Genomic DNA, 14,708 nt, shown 5'->3' with positions numbered 1-14,708 from the left:
AAGCAACGGCAAAACCATCTTCCTGTTCAGCAGCAGCTTAGAAGTTACTGTAAGGTTTCTGGATTTAAAAAGCTTTGACAGCTTGAATTAGGCTCTTTAAGCTTTAAGCACCCACCCGCATGTTTCTATGTTGTTATCGGCAGCTAATATTGACCCAAGGTATTTGCAGTATTGTACTACTTTAAAATCATGCTCCCCTATATAAACAGGGTCGTTATACTAAAGTTTCCAAAAACAACCATTAAAACACGTATTTTTTTCAATTTTTTCAGACTTTATTATTAAATCATCCTTAAAGGGGGTTGCTTATTACAATAAAAGGCGCCTAATATTTTTTTTAATGGATTTTAAGACCAATCCTTGATATAAACGTATTATTTAATAAACAATAGATCTCGCATATAGTAAGATTGTTTGCAATTATTTTATTTTAAAAAACATGTTTGTCGTTTTGTGTTTGATTTTGATTTTTTTCTTGTATTATAAATGGGGTGACATTTGAATTTGGAAAAATAAATATTTATGTATTTTTATTTAGTTTATATTTTATTTTATACAAATTATATTTAGGGCAACACAAGTATTTGAATAATGTTACTTTAATTGTCATACTATTTTACATAATATGTCATATAATATCTAAGCATAAGGAACCAAAGCAAGAAATAAAGCATACATACGTCACACAAAATTATCTTAAAAACTATGTCAATTTTGTTTTTTTGTTCATAAGGATAATATATTTTCTATAATCTTGTGTTTTTATATTTGTTTATTTGTCGTATTATTATTATTTGTTTCTTTGAGTGCATATAGAATGTTTACGTATGCGGTGATGTTCTATTTTTATTTCGTAATTTTATTTTAATATATATGTGTATGTATATTAAGGAAAATATAAACAAACAAATATTTTGTTAAGATTATTACAGACTATAGCAAACACTCATTATAATGCTTAGCTGTACAAATTGTACCAAAATTGTTGCCGTCCAGAAATTCAGTTCTCATATCCTTGTGTTGTTTGAAGTATTTTATACATTTACATCATTACAGAAGGCACTAGTTACACGTTAATGGTTATAAAATTTACTTATCTAGTTTATTTTATTTACCCTTTGAGTTCACAATTTGTATGTCTATTCGTACCACCTTACTCGTAGTTTCAAACTTTTCTTGTCTTGAAATCTAAAGTTAAAAATCAATTTAATTGTTTATAATTCGATAAGAAAAAACTTTAACGTGTAACTACTGACTAAATACTATATATATTTCCTCTTTTTATATATTTATGTAATATTTAGATTAAATTAAAATTAAAAAACCAGCTATACATTTACATATATATTGAGTAGTTACATAGAGTTTCTACTTAAAAAGTGTTTTAAAATTTGATTTTTGAAATTCTGTTTTGCTTTTTTGTTTGTTTGTTTGTTTGAAAAGGTAATAAAAATCTATGTTGTGTTTTTTTTAAATTTTTTAAATTTATATTTATAATAATAATACCTATAAACTTTCTTTATCATAATATTTATCTTCTTAAAGCATAACACTATATCTTATAAGCAAATTTTCATCTTTGTTTATCTTGTATCTTGTATCTTCACCTTAACTTTTTGGTTTAATCTATTTGTTTTGTTTTTAATCTGAGAGCGACATAAACACACAGATCATCGGCTAAATAAGTAGTGTAGTTGGTTACTTTTAAGCACCTAACCTATAATAAATATAATATTGTGAAATTTGATTTGTGGTTTTGTTGATTTGTTTCTAGTTTTTGTTTTTTTTTGTAGTTTTTTTTATATTTTAAGTTAAAATTTTGAAACTAAGGTATCATTAAATTTTATTGTTAATAACTTTCGAATGCTCAAACTTATGTAATGCTAAGGTTAAACTATGATTTTGTTTTGTAAAAAATGCAAATAGTTTTAAAGTTAAACATGGAAATGAGTTTACATTCGCAAAAATATTTTGCTAAATGAACAATAGTGGTGTATAAAAGGAGGGTAACTTCTAGAATTGATTTTTCTTGTTTGTTTTTAATAAAAATAAAGTTTTGTATGATTTGCATGAAGTTATGTACATGCAGGTTTTTCCTGTGTTCAATGAGCTATTTGAATCACATTTCACTATTTTTAAGTATATGAAGTTAATAATTTGAATTTAAGGCAACAAAGTAAAATAATTAGCAAGAACTAAGCAGTCAATTTTGAATGTATCGAAAAATTAAGAATTTTTAATTGAAAAGGTTTTCTTCTAAAAAAACACTGACTTACAAAATTTTTCTCAGATTTCTGAGTATGAGGAAAACAAGTCTTGCTAGAAACCTGCACATTTCTGGAAACTAAAAGTTTTGTAAAAATTGTCTTGACTCCGTTTTTCCTTTATAAATAGCTTTGTTGGGAGTTAACAATAATATTCATTGTTGTCTTCCATCATCAAAAATCTATCAACTTAAGCCATATATGATGCAATAGAATTTAAGAAATTATAGTTCAGAGAGCTGTTGCTTTTCAAAGACTTTATATCATCAAATGGAGTTCCTTGTTGTTTGAATTAAAGTTCTCACATTTACATGCTTTATCGATATTGACTATATTGTAAACCTTTTTTATCTTAAGATCCGACATTTACCTCTCTTTTTAGAAAAGTAATTTCGACCGTCAAGTTGTTTGAACACACTGAACATAGTGACCCAAACTACATGAGCCTTGGAGTTTTTCCGTAAGAAAATAGCATTGGAATACAACTACATGTTTATTTTAACGGAGGAAATCGTATCAAATGGGTTTGGCGAAAGAGAACAAACTCCTTATGACCATTTGGTGAATCAATTGAGGTTCGTCTAAGCTTTAAAGTGGAAATATGTTTGAGACGTTGAATCGTTGTATAACCTTAGTCAACATTTTGGGTTTAAAATGCTTTAATGCCTGGATAAATGAAGGGAACTCTCACCTTTTTATGTATGGGAAATTCACTTACATTTGCAAGACTTTGGGCAAGAAATATTAATAATTTAAACGGCTTAGAAGAACTTATTAGATTTTATAAATTTCATAAATCGTTAAGAGAACAATCAATTTTCAACAAATCTACAAATAACTTTTTTCGAACTTTGCTTTATGTGTTGTTTCCAACTGTTAAACAAATATTGAAAACAGCCTTTGGAAGGAAAAAAAGGATAAGAAAAACCTACAACTGTTGCAAATATGTACATACTTGGAAAATGCCTATTTATCTAATAGAAAAATGTAATATTGCTTGGTCCTTCGAGCCTTAGATATTTTCTCTGCTGCTGAAATATTTAAATATGTACTTATTTTAGTATATGTTTGTTTTATTTAAAATTTTATGCAAATTATAGGAAAAATTAAGAAATAAATATCATTATTTTGTATCTCGGTTACACACGCAATATCTTTGGGTTTGCTTTATTTGTTTTTTGTTTTTTAATAAATTTATTTTTTAGTTCTGTTTTAGTTTTACTGAAGTACTTCTGGTCAATGAATAATTTATTTATGATTATAGTTTTATATCTTAACATTTAATAAATCACTCTTCTACTTAAGGTACACATTATGATAGTGAATAAATTTAATTTTAGTTTGTTTTGCTGTTAAATTTATTTTATATGTAATAATATCTGATATTATGAGTTTAAGTTTAATCGGCAGTTTTCAGTTTTTTTTTTCGTGTCGATACATATCATGCTTGTGTTGATGAGAAATGTACTTAGATTTGTTTATGAATTCATGCAATGTTTAAGAACAAAATTAAATTATATTTCAATTGCTTATAGAATTAATGTCTTTGTTGTTGTGATGAAAATTGCAAAACATGTTATTTTATTATTTTTATTTTTATGTTTCGTTTTTCATGTTTTTTGTTTAATATTATTTCTCGTATTGCTGAATTTATCTACATCTCTAATTAATTAATTCAATTTGTTTGTTTATAAGAAAAGTTCACTATTTCAAATAAAAATTATAATTTAGAAAAAATTGAACATTTATTTAATTTAAATATTGTACTTAATTTATAAAACATATTTCGCTCTATGAACTTTACAAAAAATAGTAAAGTCTACCAGGTAGTAAGTATGTAGGTAGAAATATTTTGTATGATTAAGGAAAAGTCGAACAGAAAGTTAAGCTTAACAAAACTATATTATATGGTTCATTCACATGGTATAAGTTATTTGATACAAACATAAATAAATATTATATAATATTAGATATATCTTTGCTAACAAAGGAACAGTTTAAATTAATATCTATAGACACTCAATATTTTATATATGTAATGATTGTATGCAGAAGACTTAAAATGATCTAATAGAAAAAAAGACTATTTCTGATTTACAAAGAAGACAGGCAAATTTTAAATAAAAATAATTAAATTAAATAAAATATACATTAATTTTTTTTATTTGTTGGAATGTTTTCAGATTAAGTTTCAACAGAAAAATAGAAAGATTTTTGTTTTATTTTATGTGAAAAGAAGTTTGTGATGTAATTTTTGTTTATTTGTTTTAATTTTTTGGTTTTGAATTTTTCAAATTAAATTAAGAATTTAAAATTTACACATTTTATAATACTTTCGCTACTGATACCAACAATAAATTTGCAATAAAGAACGCTAAGTTCATTTGTGTCCTATATGTACCTCCACTAACGACGACATCCTTCTCCTCTAAAAATGGATAATCAATAACATGGATTATACCATTTGTGCACTCAACATCGGGCCGGTAAACGTTGATCTTCTTTAAGTTCCATTGAATGTAGTATCCTGGAAATTTACGAGCTGGTGTTTAATCAAAAATGAAGTTAAATTTTTGAAAATAGGTTAATTTCGCATTGGTTTAGCATTGGAGTAAACTATACATAAAAATATGCTTTTTGTCTTTAATAATTGTGCAAGTTTAACTGATAGAATGAAATCTACAATGCAAATTTTGTCAAAGAACAAAGCAGAAGCTGGCTTTTGAAACATTATAATTACGTTTCAGCCAACACGTGTGAAACATTATTTATGATTGATAATGTAAAAAATATAATAATAATATGATTCTTAATGGGTTTTTGATAATAACATAACATTATGTTTTGATGTGATTTGTTTGTACTAATTAAACATCTATAATCTAATTTCTATTGTTTTTCATTATCATCTTGTGTATACAAAAAGAACCATACGCTTAAGCTTGGTAAGTCTAGTTTAATTGATTAAGCATGGAGTTGAATGCATTTCTAAGAAATTGTTTTTATTCGAACACAAAATAACGGGGCATTTAAATATAAATACATTTTAAATGAGCTCATTATTACGAAAGGCAAAATTTAAGATCTAAAGTTAGACTAAGACTGCACTAACAATACTAAGTTTGAATCACACTTCTAACAGTAACAGTAAAAGTGATCCCTCAAAATTTTAATTGATTTGAGTTTGAACTTTTGAGCTTCTTTAAAAAATGTTTACTTACGGTAACAAGTTAACAAAAAGAGAATTTAGTCTAGTTTTTCTCATTCAAAAGGAAAATATCATAGTGTTAATTTCTCTTATGCATTGAAGACTTTCGATGCGAGCAGCTATTATATCAATTGGTTAAAACCGCCAATAGTTATGACTTTTGAAAGTTGTGAATATGAGGAAAGTGGACAATGAAGTTTTGAAAGATCTATCGACAAATGTCACTCGCATAACGGATGATTATATTTCGAAGATTTTGTTTTTAACTCAGAATATTTCATAACATATTTATAAAGGCTGCGTTCAATCTCGTGTTAAATACGGTATCTGGGAAAGGTGGATTTTTAGATACCTTGTTGAACGAGTTGGATAGCTGTATTGAGGTAGCTGTCAAAAAATAAAAACAATTTTCACCTGTTCAGAAAAAGCAGAGAAATTGTTGTAAGATAAAACATTTAATGGATAGTTCAACTGATTCGTCGGATTGGTCATTTTCAAAAAAGTACATCCTCAAATAGGACTTCAACTAACCTTTTGTTTACCAACAAACAAAAAAAGCTGAAATCAATTTTCAAGTTTCTTGAAATTTAACCATGTGTTGAATCAGCTGGTCTGTCAGAAATTCTTGGATACCTTTGGATTCCTTTTTTTAAATCTCAGCTGTTTTTGATCAGCTGTCAATTTACACGGAAACACTAATAAAAAGGTATCCGGATCCCCTATCTGTCTGCGATTGAACACAGCCAATATAGAACCTTTACTTCAGAGTTCTGGTGCAAATGTCAAAATTGGCATTTGATTTTTTAATTTGTGTGAATAAGTATTCTAAAGTTCATTCTGAATTCATCGCTTTGATAAATCGATTTTCTTCATTGTTAATTGCTATTTCATTAAGATCCTTCTCAATGGGGTTGGTATTGAACTTTTTGGATATCCCTTTAGCCTAAAATGCTTAATTTGTTTTTCATTGGTTACATATGTTTGTATGTAATGTATGTATGCATCTTTGTACAAACTGCGGTGAGTAAATTGATTATATAATGCTTCGGTTATAGCAATGAACTGGTTAAGCATAATTATAACTATATTTTGTCATATTGAAAATAATAAAAATAAAAAGAACAGCATAAGCATCTATATTCATAAATGTAACAAACAAACTTGCTATATTTTATATTTAAAAGTTTTGAATATCTTTTGGAGTATTTTCTTGTTTTTAAATTAATGATTATGTTATACATTAAAAAATGTTGACACGTAATGATGAATGTTTGTAAAAGTTTTGAATGTATGTTTTTATAGTTTTGGGTTTTTTTTGTACATACAAGGACTAAACGCAACAACTCACCAGTCCATTCATGGTCCTCGTAATCATCATGTAAACCTTTTTAGGTTATTTTTTAAAGTTTAAAGGTAGTTTTAGTTTTTGTTTAAAGCAAACGTTAAGGAAAAAACAAAAGAAAACAAATATTTGAGTTAATTTGTTTTCACAAATAACCGACATGAAATTAGTGATTTTGGTTGTTATTTTTGAGGGAAATAAGTGAAAACGTTTTCATGTTTTTTCTTTTATCTACAAACATTTTTTTTTTTGAGTTTTTTCAGTTGAAGAACTTTTTGAAAAGTTCAAATTTAAACATCATATTTTTTGTCCTTAAGAGGTTAAATTAAATCGATTGTTTTAGGGCTAAAAGTGTTTTTGTATTGTTGTGTTAAAAATAATATACTTACGTCCTAGTTCTTCATGAACTTTCAGTTTTAGGGAGTCCCGGAATGTTGGGAGAACAATTGAGTCACTTTCCTCAGTCATTGTAGCCAGCTCCTTCATTGTAAATGTACGGTCTGAGATAACAAGATGTCTTTCAAGAATAGATTTGGACTATAAAAATAAAACAAAACGAAAAGTGAATTCATACAGAATTAAATGAAAAAAGGTTAACACAGATAAAAATTACATTTTTAAACCCATAATTATATATTGTTCTTTAATACATTAATTATTTCGATATGCAATTATACATTGTCTGGGTAGATACTTAAAATTAACAAAAATTTGGAAATTGATGATATGTATAAGTTAATGTTAAAGTAGACTCATTTTTAAAACAATTTTCTTTTAGTTAATGGTTGATATGTTTAATATGTTGCAATATTGTTTTATATTAAAAACAAAACCAAATAAACGATCAAAGATCGGATCGGATTAAGGCTGGGTTGCGACCCACACTGATAACTTCCCATCCCGTCTGTCGATTTGTCTTGCTTAAAAGTTTGAAGGTTTTTGTGTTGGGTTGAGAAAGTTGTCAGTTGAATTACCAATTTTAGTAGCATTTCTTGAATTTTTACAAATTGGATGAATGAAATTAATTTGAGAGATATCAAGAACCGAATATCAATTTTTACCAAATTTGCGTACTATTTTTTATGAAAGAGCGAACTGTTGGATTTTTATAAAAAAAACTACTGAATATCGAAACCAATATTTTCTGTTAAATAAACAAATATAAAGACACTATTTTTTATTTCTGAAAAGTTATTTGAGTCGAAAGTAAATTTTTACCAATTTTTAGTATTGTTTTTTTTTTAGGTTTTTATTTTTTGTAATTAGATTTTTCTTAAAATTTTACTGAATGTTGACTACAAAATTTTTTAAATGAAAAAAGTAGTTTTAAGCCAATTTCTAAAAGTTTTGAAAAGATATTTGATCGAAAATCAATTTTTTTCTACTTTTATTATTTTTTTTAGGTTTTCATGTTTTGTAAGAAAACTGTCCATTCAATTTTTCTCAAAATTTTTGTGAAAGTTGATAACAATATTTCTTACAAGTGAACATTAATTGGCAGCCATAATCTCAAATTTTTGAAAAGATATTTGAGTCGAAAATCAAATTTTACCAACCTTTGTAAAATTTTTTATTTTTTTTGTTTTTTGTAAAAAAAATATTTTTCAAAAGAAAAAAAGTAGTTTAAAGCCAGTATTTCAAAGTTTTGAAAAGATATTTGAGTCGAAAATCAGTTTTTACCAACTTTTATTAATTTTTATGTTTAGGTTTTTATTTATTGTAAAAAACTGTCAATTAGACTTTTTTCAAAATTTTACAAGATGTTAAAAACGTTATTTTTCGTTGAACAAAATTATTTTGGAGATGAAATCATTTTTTATTCCTAAAATTTTCGAGGTGACAATTTTTTGATCAGTTTTTTTGATTTATACAAAACCGTTAATTGAAATGTTTCCCAAAAATATACTGGTTTGGTATCACGTTACAATACATAATATAAAATTTAATTCAAGTCTCTAGCGTCATTGGTTCGTGAGATATTTAGGGTTAACCAAAATGTTTACCTTTTTTTAACTGCTATGGTAAAAAAAACACCCACGCTATTTTCTTGATAGCTCTTTCTACATTTATCTACATTATACCATGTTAAACAAGATTTTTTTGAAGTCGATATCTCTTCTGTTTCTTGAGCTATGGGCGTACAAACCTACGTACAAACGCACGCACAGACATCTTTCTAAAAATATTTTATTTCGACTCTAGGGACCTTAAAATGTCGATAAATGTCAACATTTTCAATTCGACAAATCGGACCCATTACAATAACTTCCTATGGGAAGTTAGAAAGGACCATCGATTTTTGCTTTCTTAGGAATGCTAAATTAACAGCGATACATACATACATACATTCTTAATAAACATTTGTCATTAAGTGTAAAAAACTAAATCATTCAAATATCTCGGGAGAAGATAACACATGTGATTCTTGTAAGCTTTTGACGTAATTTTTAATTACTTTTTACCACATTTTGGGCAGCTTCTCGTCCATAAAACAAGACGTGAATACAGATTTTTGTCTAGCCTCACAGAAAAAAAATATAACCGTGAAAAACTATATTCGTTGGTGGCTAATTGACATCGCGACTTCCATAAGCAATATTTTCCACTGATCTTGCTTGAAATCGTTTTAATTTTTATTCAGGGTTTTAACAATAAATTGCTTGCATTGTCGGTGGGTTATGACGACCATAAGTGGCTTGTATTGAGCCAATACATTTGCAGTAAGTTTAAATAATTTTAACGAGTTGTTAGATTTGTTTTCCTAAATGGCTAATATTCATTATTCAACTAAAATTTTTCCACGTCAAGCAACAGCTGTTACAAAACTCTATCGCTAACAATTTGAAACATGCATAAAATACAAAATTTTGAAAAAATTGTATTCTCAATATCATTAAATCTTCTTTTAAAGTTGGTAGTCTAGCGCCTTAAATAAGCTTGATAAGGTCAATCATTCACCTCAACGTTATAGTTTTAATTTTCGTCTGAATTTTATTTAAAATCTATAAACAAATGTTGCAATAAAAATAAAACTACTTATCATCTGTTCTAAGGTGAAACTCAATATCAATTAATTAATTTTCCAAAACGCCACATTTATTCGAAATTAAATTTGCATTTTCACGATATATAACACTTTAAATTCAGTAGTAAGTCCCGGCCACATACATCAGTGCTCATCTCATAGTCATTTGATACTCGTTAGAAAAATTACATTATTTGAAAAACACACATTTCTCCTAAAGAATATGTTTCCGGTTGAACTATAATCACACCATCCAACCGCATATTTATATCAAGTTTTATTATTGTCATCCGTGTTTTTAAAAGTTTTGTTTTGTTTCTAGAAGCTTTATATTTCTATAAAGTAGGCAAACTTTTACCATAGCGAATTAGAAAACTTTAGACGTAAACACGTCCATCGACGTTATTGTTATAATAAAAGTATATAATCTAACTATTTTATATATGGGCTCTTTTTCCATGAAAACTTTTCAGTATTTCAAAACTTTTTTATGTTTGCAAAGCTTCAAAAACGAACTAAAATAAAATAAATTTAGATTTTATATCAATGTCAATCAAATTGTGTTTTTCCTTCTTTTTTTTATTATTCTTTCTCCTTTCAAAATAACCAAAATATGTATAAAAATTGTTTTCGTAAACAAAACACGAATACCAAAATAAAATATTCTTGAATAAGGTTGATACTTAGGAATATCGAAAATCCTTTTATGAAATCATTTCAAATTGTATGTTAAACCAAAAAATCAAACACAACTTACATGATAAGCAAAATCCCTCATAAAAAGCTTCTTATGTGCTGATGGGTAATCAAATTGGGTCTTCTGCCAAGCCATATCCCGGGGCACAAAGAATGTGTATCTTCGTTGAGTGTTATTCAGTTGAACGTTGAAATCTGACATTTTACTTAAAGTGTAGGTATCACTGGAAAAGGTAGATAGAACGAATTTAGATACTTACTTAAAAAATAAAAAAGGATAAATGAAAGAAAATAATCTTGTGCACTACTTGGCTACTTGGCTTGGTTTTCAATAGAATAGAAGCACAAAGAGAACTTTCGAATAAAATTTAAGATCCAAAAACCATTGAATGCTCGTACATGTGGTCTTTTATGCGAAGTTCTTAACCGCACCCTTAAAAATATTTCATATACAATCTTTAAGTTCGTAGTATGCATTGAACATCCTGCAAAATAGGGCCTTTAAAGCATTTAAGATCCATTTTCGATTGACATTTGAATTTCAGAAAAGAAAAATATTTGGCTTGTAAAGGATTTTCCAATAAAAAGTTTCATTTTGAAAACCTCGCTCTTGCTACAGCTGTTATTTCAGAAAAAAAAAACAAAACTTGCGTAGAAAAAACACTTTTAGGTAAAAGTGAAGTAGCTTTTCAGTTGGCAATAGTAAAATCAATAAACAAATTTCAGCTATTGCGATAAGTTATTAGTATGCGAATTCGAGAACGTATTCTTCGTTCAAGGACAACTAGAATATAGCTTTAGTCCGAAATGTTGATGCAACTCGAGGTTTGTCGATTTCTAGTCGATCTTTGGAATTAGACTTCACAGAAACAATGCTTAAGCATATTTTGCTTATATGTCTTAAGATTTTACCATTAACGATGTATCTTCGCTGATTAGACCCTTAAAATACATCGAAATGTTCCTTATTTTTTATTGAAACATAAACCAGCTGTTAAAATTTTGTACTTTTCTTTCGTGTTATCTTAGTTTGAAAAGAAATATGGAGTATAAAAGAGAACCATTTCTGATTTGTAAACATTTAACTTTTATTTGAAAAAGTAGTTAGGTTTTGATTAATGTTGTGAATACCGTTTCTTTATTTTGTAGAACATCGATCTTTTCACTATCTACATAAATGCACTTAGCTTAATTTGATTTCAAATTAAGATTTTTTACATCAAAAAGATATTATTGAGAAGAACATTCACATGAAATTCTTTTTATTTTAAATCGTTTTCCTGCAGTAGGTACTACAATCAATAGGAGCACTATAGTTTATATTTGAAAACATGCATTCTGCAGAACCAAGCCAAGTATACTTTAATTGCTCACAAGGCATTCAAAATAAAAATAAAAATAGAGATAAAAAACATCCCCTTTTATATACCTTAACATAGGATCTGTCTCTAGCTTGCCCAAGACTGTTGTATATGGCACTCCGAGGACTTTATCAATAATATGAACAAAACCATTTAACTGGGCAACATCTGCTTGGACAATAGTTGCGTTCACTCCACCACCTTCGACTGTAATTACTTCATCAGCGTTATCGCCTCTGATGTTGAAATAAAGGAATGTCCTGTTGTTGACCGTTGGTACTTGAGCAATCTGAAATATTTATATAAATATTTTTGTCTCAAGAATTTAATTGAAAAATATATATATTCAGGCATTCCTTACCATGTTTTGGTTCTTTTGGCGAATTTTTTCAACATTTAAGCGATCCTTGATTATGTGCATGTTAAGAATTTCCCTCATTTTCTCGCGATTTCTGAAATGGAAATAAAAAGAATTATGCCTAAAATATCTCGGAATTATGTTATTGTGTTTTTTTTTTGTATTCGTGGACTCGATTGGAATACATATCATCTAATGTTTGTTAAGTGAATTAATTTAAGAATAATTTAAATTATAATAATTGATATGGAAAACGGACCCTTCGGCTTTTATGACCCTCAAAATATTTCTAATTCTACCACCTTTAAAAAAACATAAGGTATAATGCCATAATGTTTATCCTTATTCGTGTCAACGAATGTCAGAAATTGAAATCCAATGAGTCATTAAAATTCGAATTGTACTAAATGTGTGCGAACTGCATAAAGTCCATACCTTTGGCGTGCCACAAGGTCTATTTTTATTCAACAATTAAATAGCTGACTCATTTTTATTGAAATAACGAAAAAAATGCAAATAAAAGTTTGTACACGATATTTGCATGTTTCAGGCTTATAGTAAGTTTTAAACTCTAAGGGACTTTTCACCCTTGTTATTAAAAGTTTTTACATAGGGTTAACTTGGGGCTAATGCTCATTGACTATATTTTAATCGAACAATTTAAAATACATAACATAGAGTGATACGAATCGCCCCCATTTCCTTTTCCTTTGTTTTGGATATTAAAGGGAGAGTGTATATGTATAGTCCCAATGTTATGGAAATTATCGATTTTCTTATGATTGTTTTTTCCATTAAGACATTAAGCTTTAGGTAGCTTTGAACAGTAAGGGTTTAATTAGTTATGAAAATTCAAATAAAAGGAAAGTTCATCAATTTGTTAATTTAATTATGCTTGACTGTTCTTACAACAACTACTATTGTATTTCTGAATTGAATGTTGTATGATATAAAAAACGTCCATTTTTTGACGTCAGTTTTTAATTAAAAAGCCTTAAAGATATAATTGATTGCTGTTTCTCTGCCGAAATATGACTTTAAAATCTTCTAGATTTAAGGTTTCTTTTAAAATCTAGAAGAAATATACATATATTAGATGGTTTTAGAGAGGTTTACATATATGTGTGTGAGTGAGGTCGGTGCGTACTTCAGTACATCCTTCAAAGCGTCATTCGACGGCTAAGCAGCAGAGACATCGACTTTAAACATTTTTTTTAACAGATATTAACATCAAAAGACGCAAAAAGGACCTTCAAACAAATTAAGTGTAATTTTTACCACAGCAACTAAATTTTGCGACTTCAATTAAATTTTATATTATACATTGTGATGTACAGAATTGTAATGAACTTTATAAAAATTAAACTTTTATAAATAAAAAAAAGTAAGAGAGATACTGATATGGATTATAGATTTGGAAAAGTATTACAAATTTTATTTAAAAATATACAATTTTATGAATATACTACGCCTCGAAAAGCCTGACAGCATTTTTTAAACTTAAAAAACGTTATATCTCAAAAATCTGACATGGCAGATTGCTTTTAAAGCCCGATTCGAGATTGATTGATTTATGTGATATTTATTTCCAGTGCTTCATATCATAGGTGCCGTGAAATAAACCAATTTGGTTTTATTTCCCTTTTTTTAGTGTAATAAAATAAGTGTTAGAAATTTACTTTATTACTTACAGAAGTGAAATAAGACCAATTCCTTAAATTTTGCTATATTTCACTTCGCTTTATTTCACGGCACCCATATCTAATGGACAGGGAAGAAATTTGTGTATGTAGTTAGTTTTGTAAAACTTATAATGTATCTTGCATTATTAAAGCATTTCATACAAATAAAATGTGTATTATAAAGGTTTATTCTTCAGTATTGCTTTTAGCATTTCTGGCGAAACATCAAATAATACGTAATATTAAAAACTCTTTTTTAATTTTAATTTCAAATTTCCTTTGTTGTGCGTATTTCCAAACATTATGCCCTCAGCATAATATAATATGAAAATACACATTTTTAAGTCAACAAAACAGTTTTGTTCGTTTATTTTTACTATAGCAATTTGAACCAGGGAGTTAGTTTCCTCAATTACTTTCGCAATTGAAATTTGGTGGATAGTTTCATTTAAACGTCCTTAACACTTTCAAATAAAGTACCTTAATTGAGGCCAGCAAGGGAGTTAAATCTCCTTTAAAAAAAAAAAAATAGTTATAATTATTCGTGCTTATGAAAAGATCATTTCACTTTTTTCTCGTAAAGTTAATAAACTTAGTCAAAACATTGTGTTTAGTGCATTTACAATAGTGAAAAAGTTATAAGGTCCTTTTTTTGGTTTAGTAATACTCCAAGATAAGCCAATGCCAATAACTTTATTTTTTCCGAAACGATGTAAGAATAAAATGAAATATTAATCACGTCGGTACGTTTATCTGTTCTTTAGATTATTAG

The 14,708-nt window shown here is 27.4% G+C and overlaps 1 protein-coding gene across 6 annotated transcripts in view; it reads right to left on the bottom strand.

Annotated features, from left to right (window-relative positions):
- Positions 1–843: 843 nt before the first annotated feature.
- LOC129943160 (fasciclin-1) overlaps positions 844–14,708 on the bottom strand; it is a 93,347-nt gene continuing 79,482 nt past the window's right edge. The window contains exons 10-16 of one of the 6 annotated variants that reach the window (XM_056052426.1): positions 12,258–12,348; positions 11,965–12,185; positions 10,597–10,759; positions 7,204–7,351; positions 6,821–6,856; positions 4,666–4,806; positions 844–1,717 (exon numbers count right to left, since the gene is read on the bottom strand). In XM_056052426.1, coding sequence (XP_055908401.1) covers positions 1,713–1,717; positions 4,666–4,806; positions 6,821–6,856; positions 7,204–7,351; positions 10,597–10,759; positions 11,965–12,185; positions 12,258–12,348 — 805 coding nt within the window. In that variant the 3' untranslated portion in view covers positions 844–1,712. Of the gene's footprint in view, positions 1,718–3,275; positions 4,807–6,820; positions 6,857–7,203; positions 7,352–10,596; positions 10,760–11,964; positions 12,186–12,257; positions 12,349–14,708 lie in introns of those variants that run through there. The other 5 variants (XM_056052427.1, XM_056052428.1, XM_056052423.1 and 2 more) reach the window with 5 other exon arrangements.

Source organism: Eupeodes corollae, chromosome 1 (assembly GCF_945859685.1).
Source record: "Eupeodes corollae chromosome 1, idEupCoro1.1, whole genome shotgun sequence".
Taxonomy (NCBI): Eukaryota; Metazoa; Arthropoda; class Insecta; order Diptera; family Syrphidae; genus Eupeodes; species Eupeodes corollae.
Note: the sequence above shows the minus strand (reverse complement) of the source record. Positions and strands in the feature narration are given on the sequence as shown.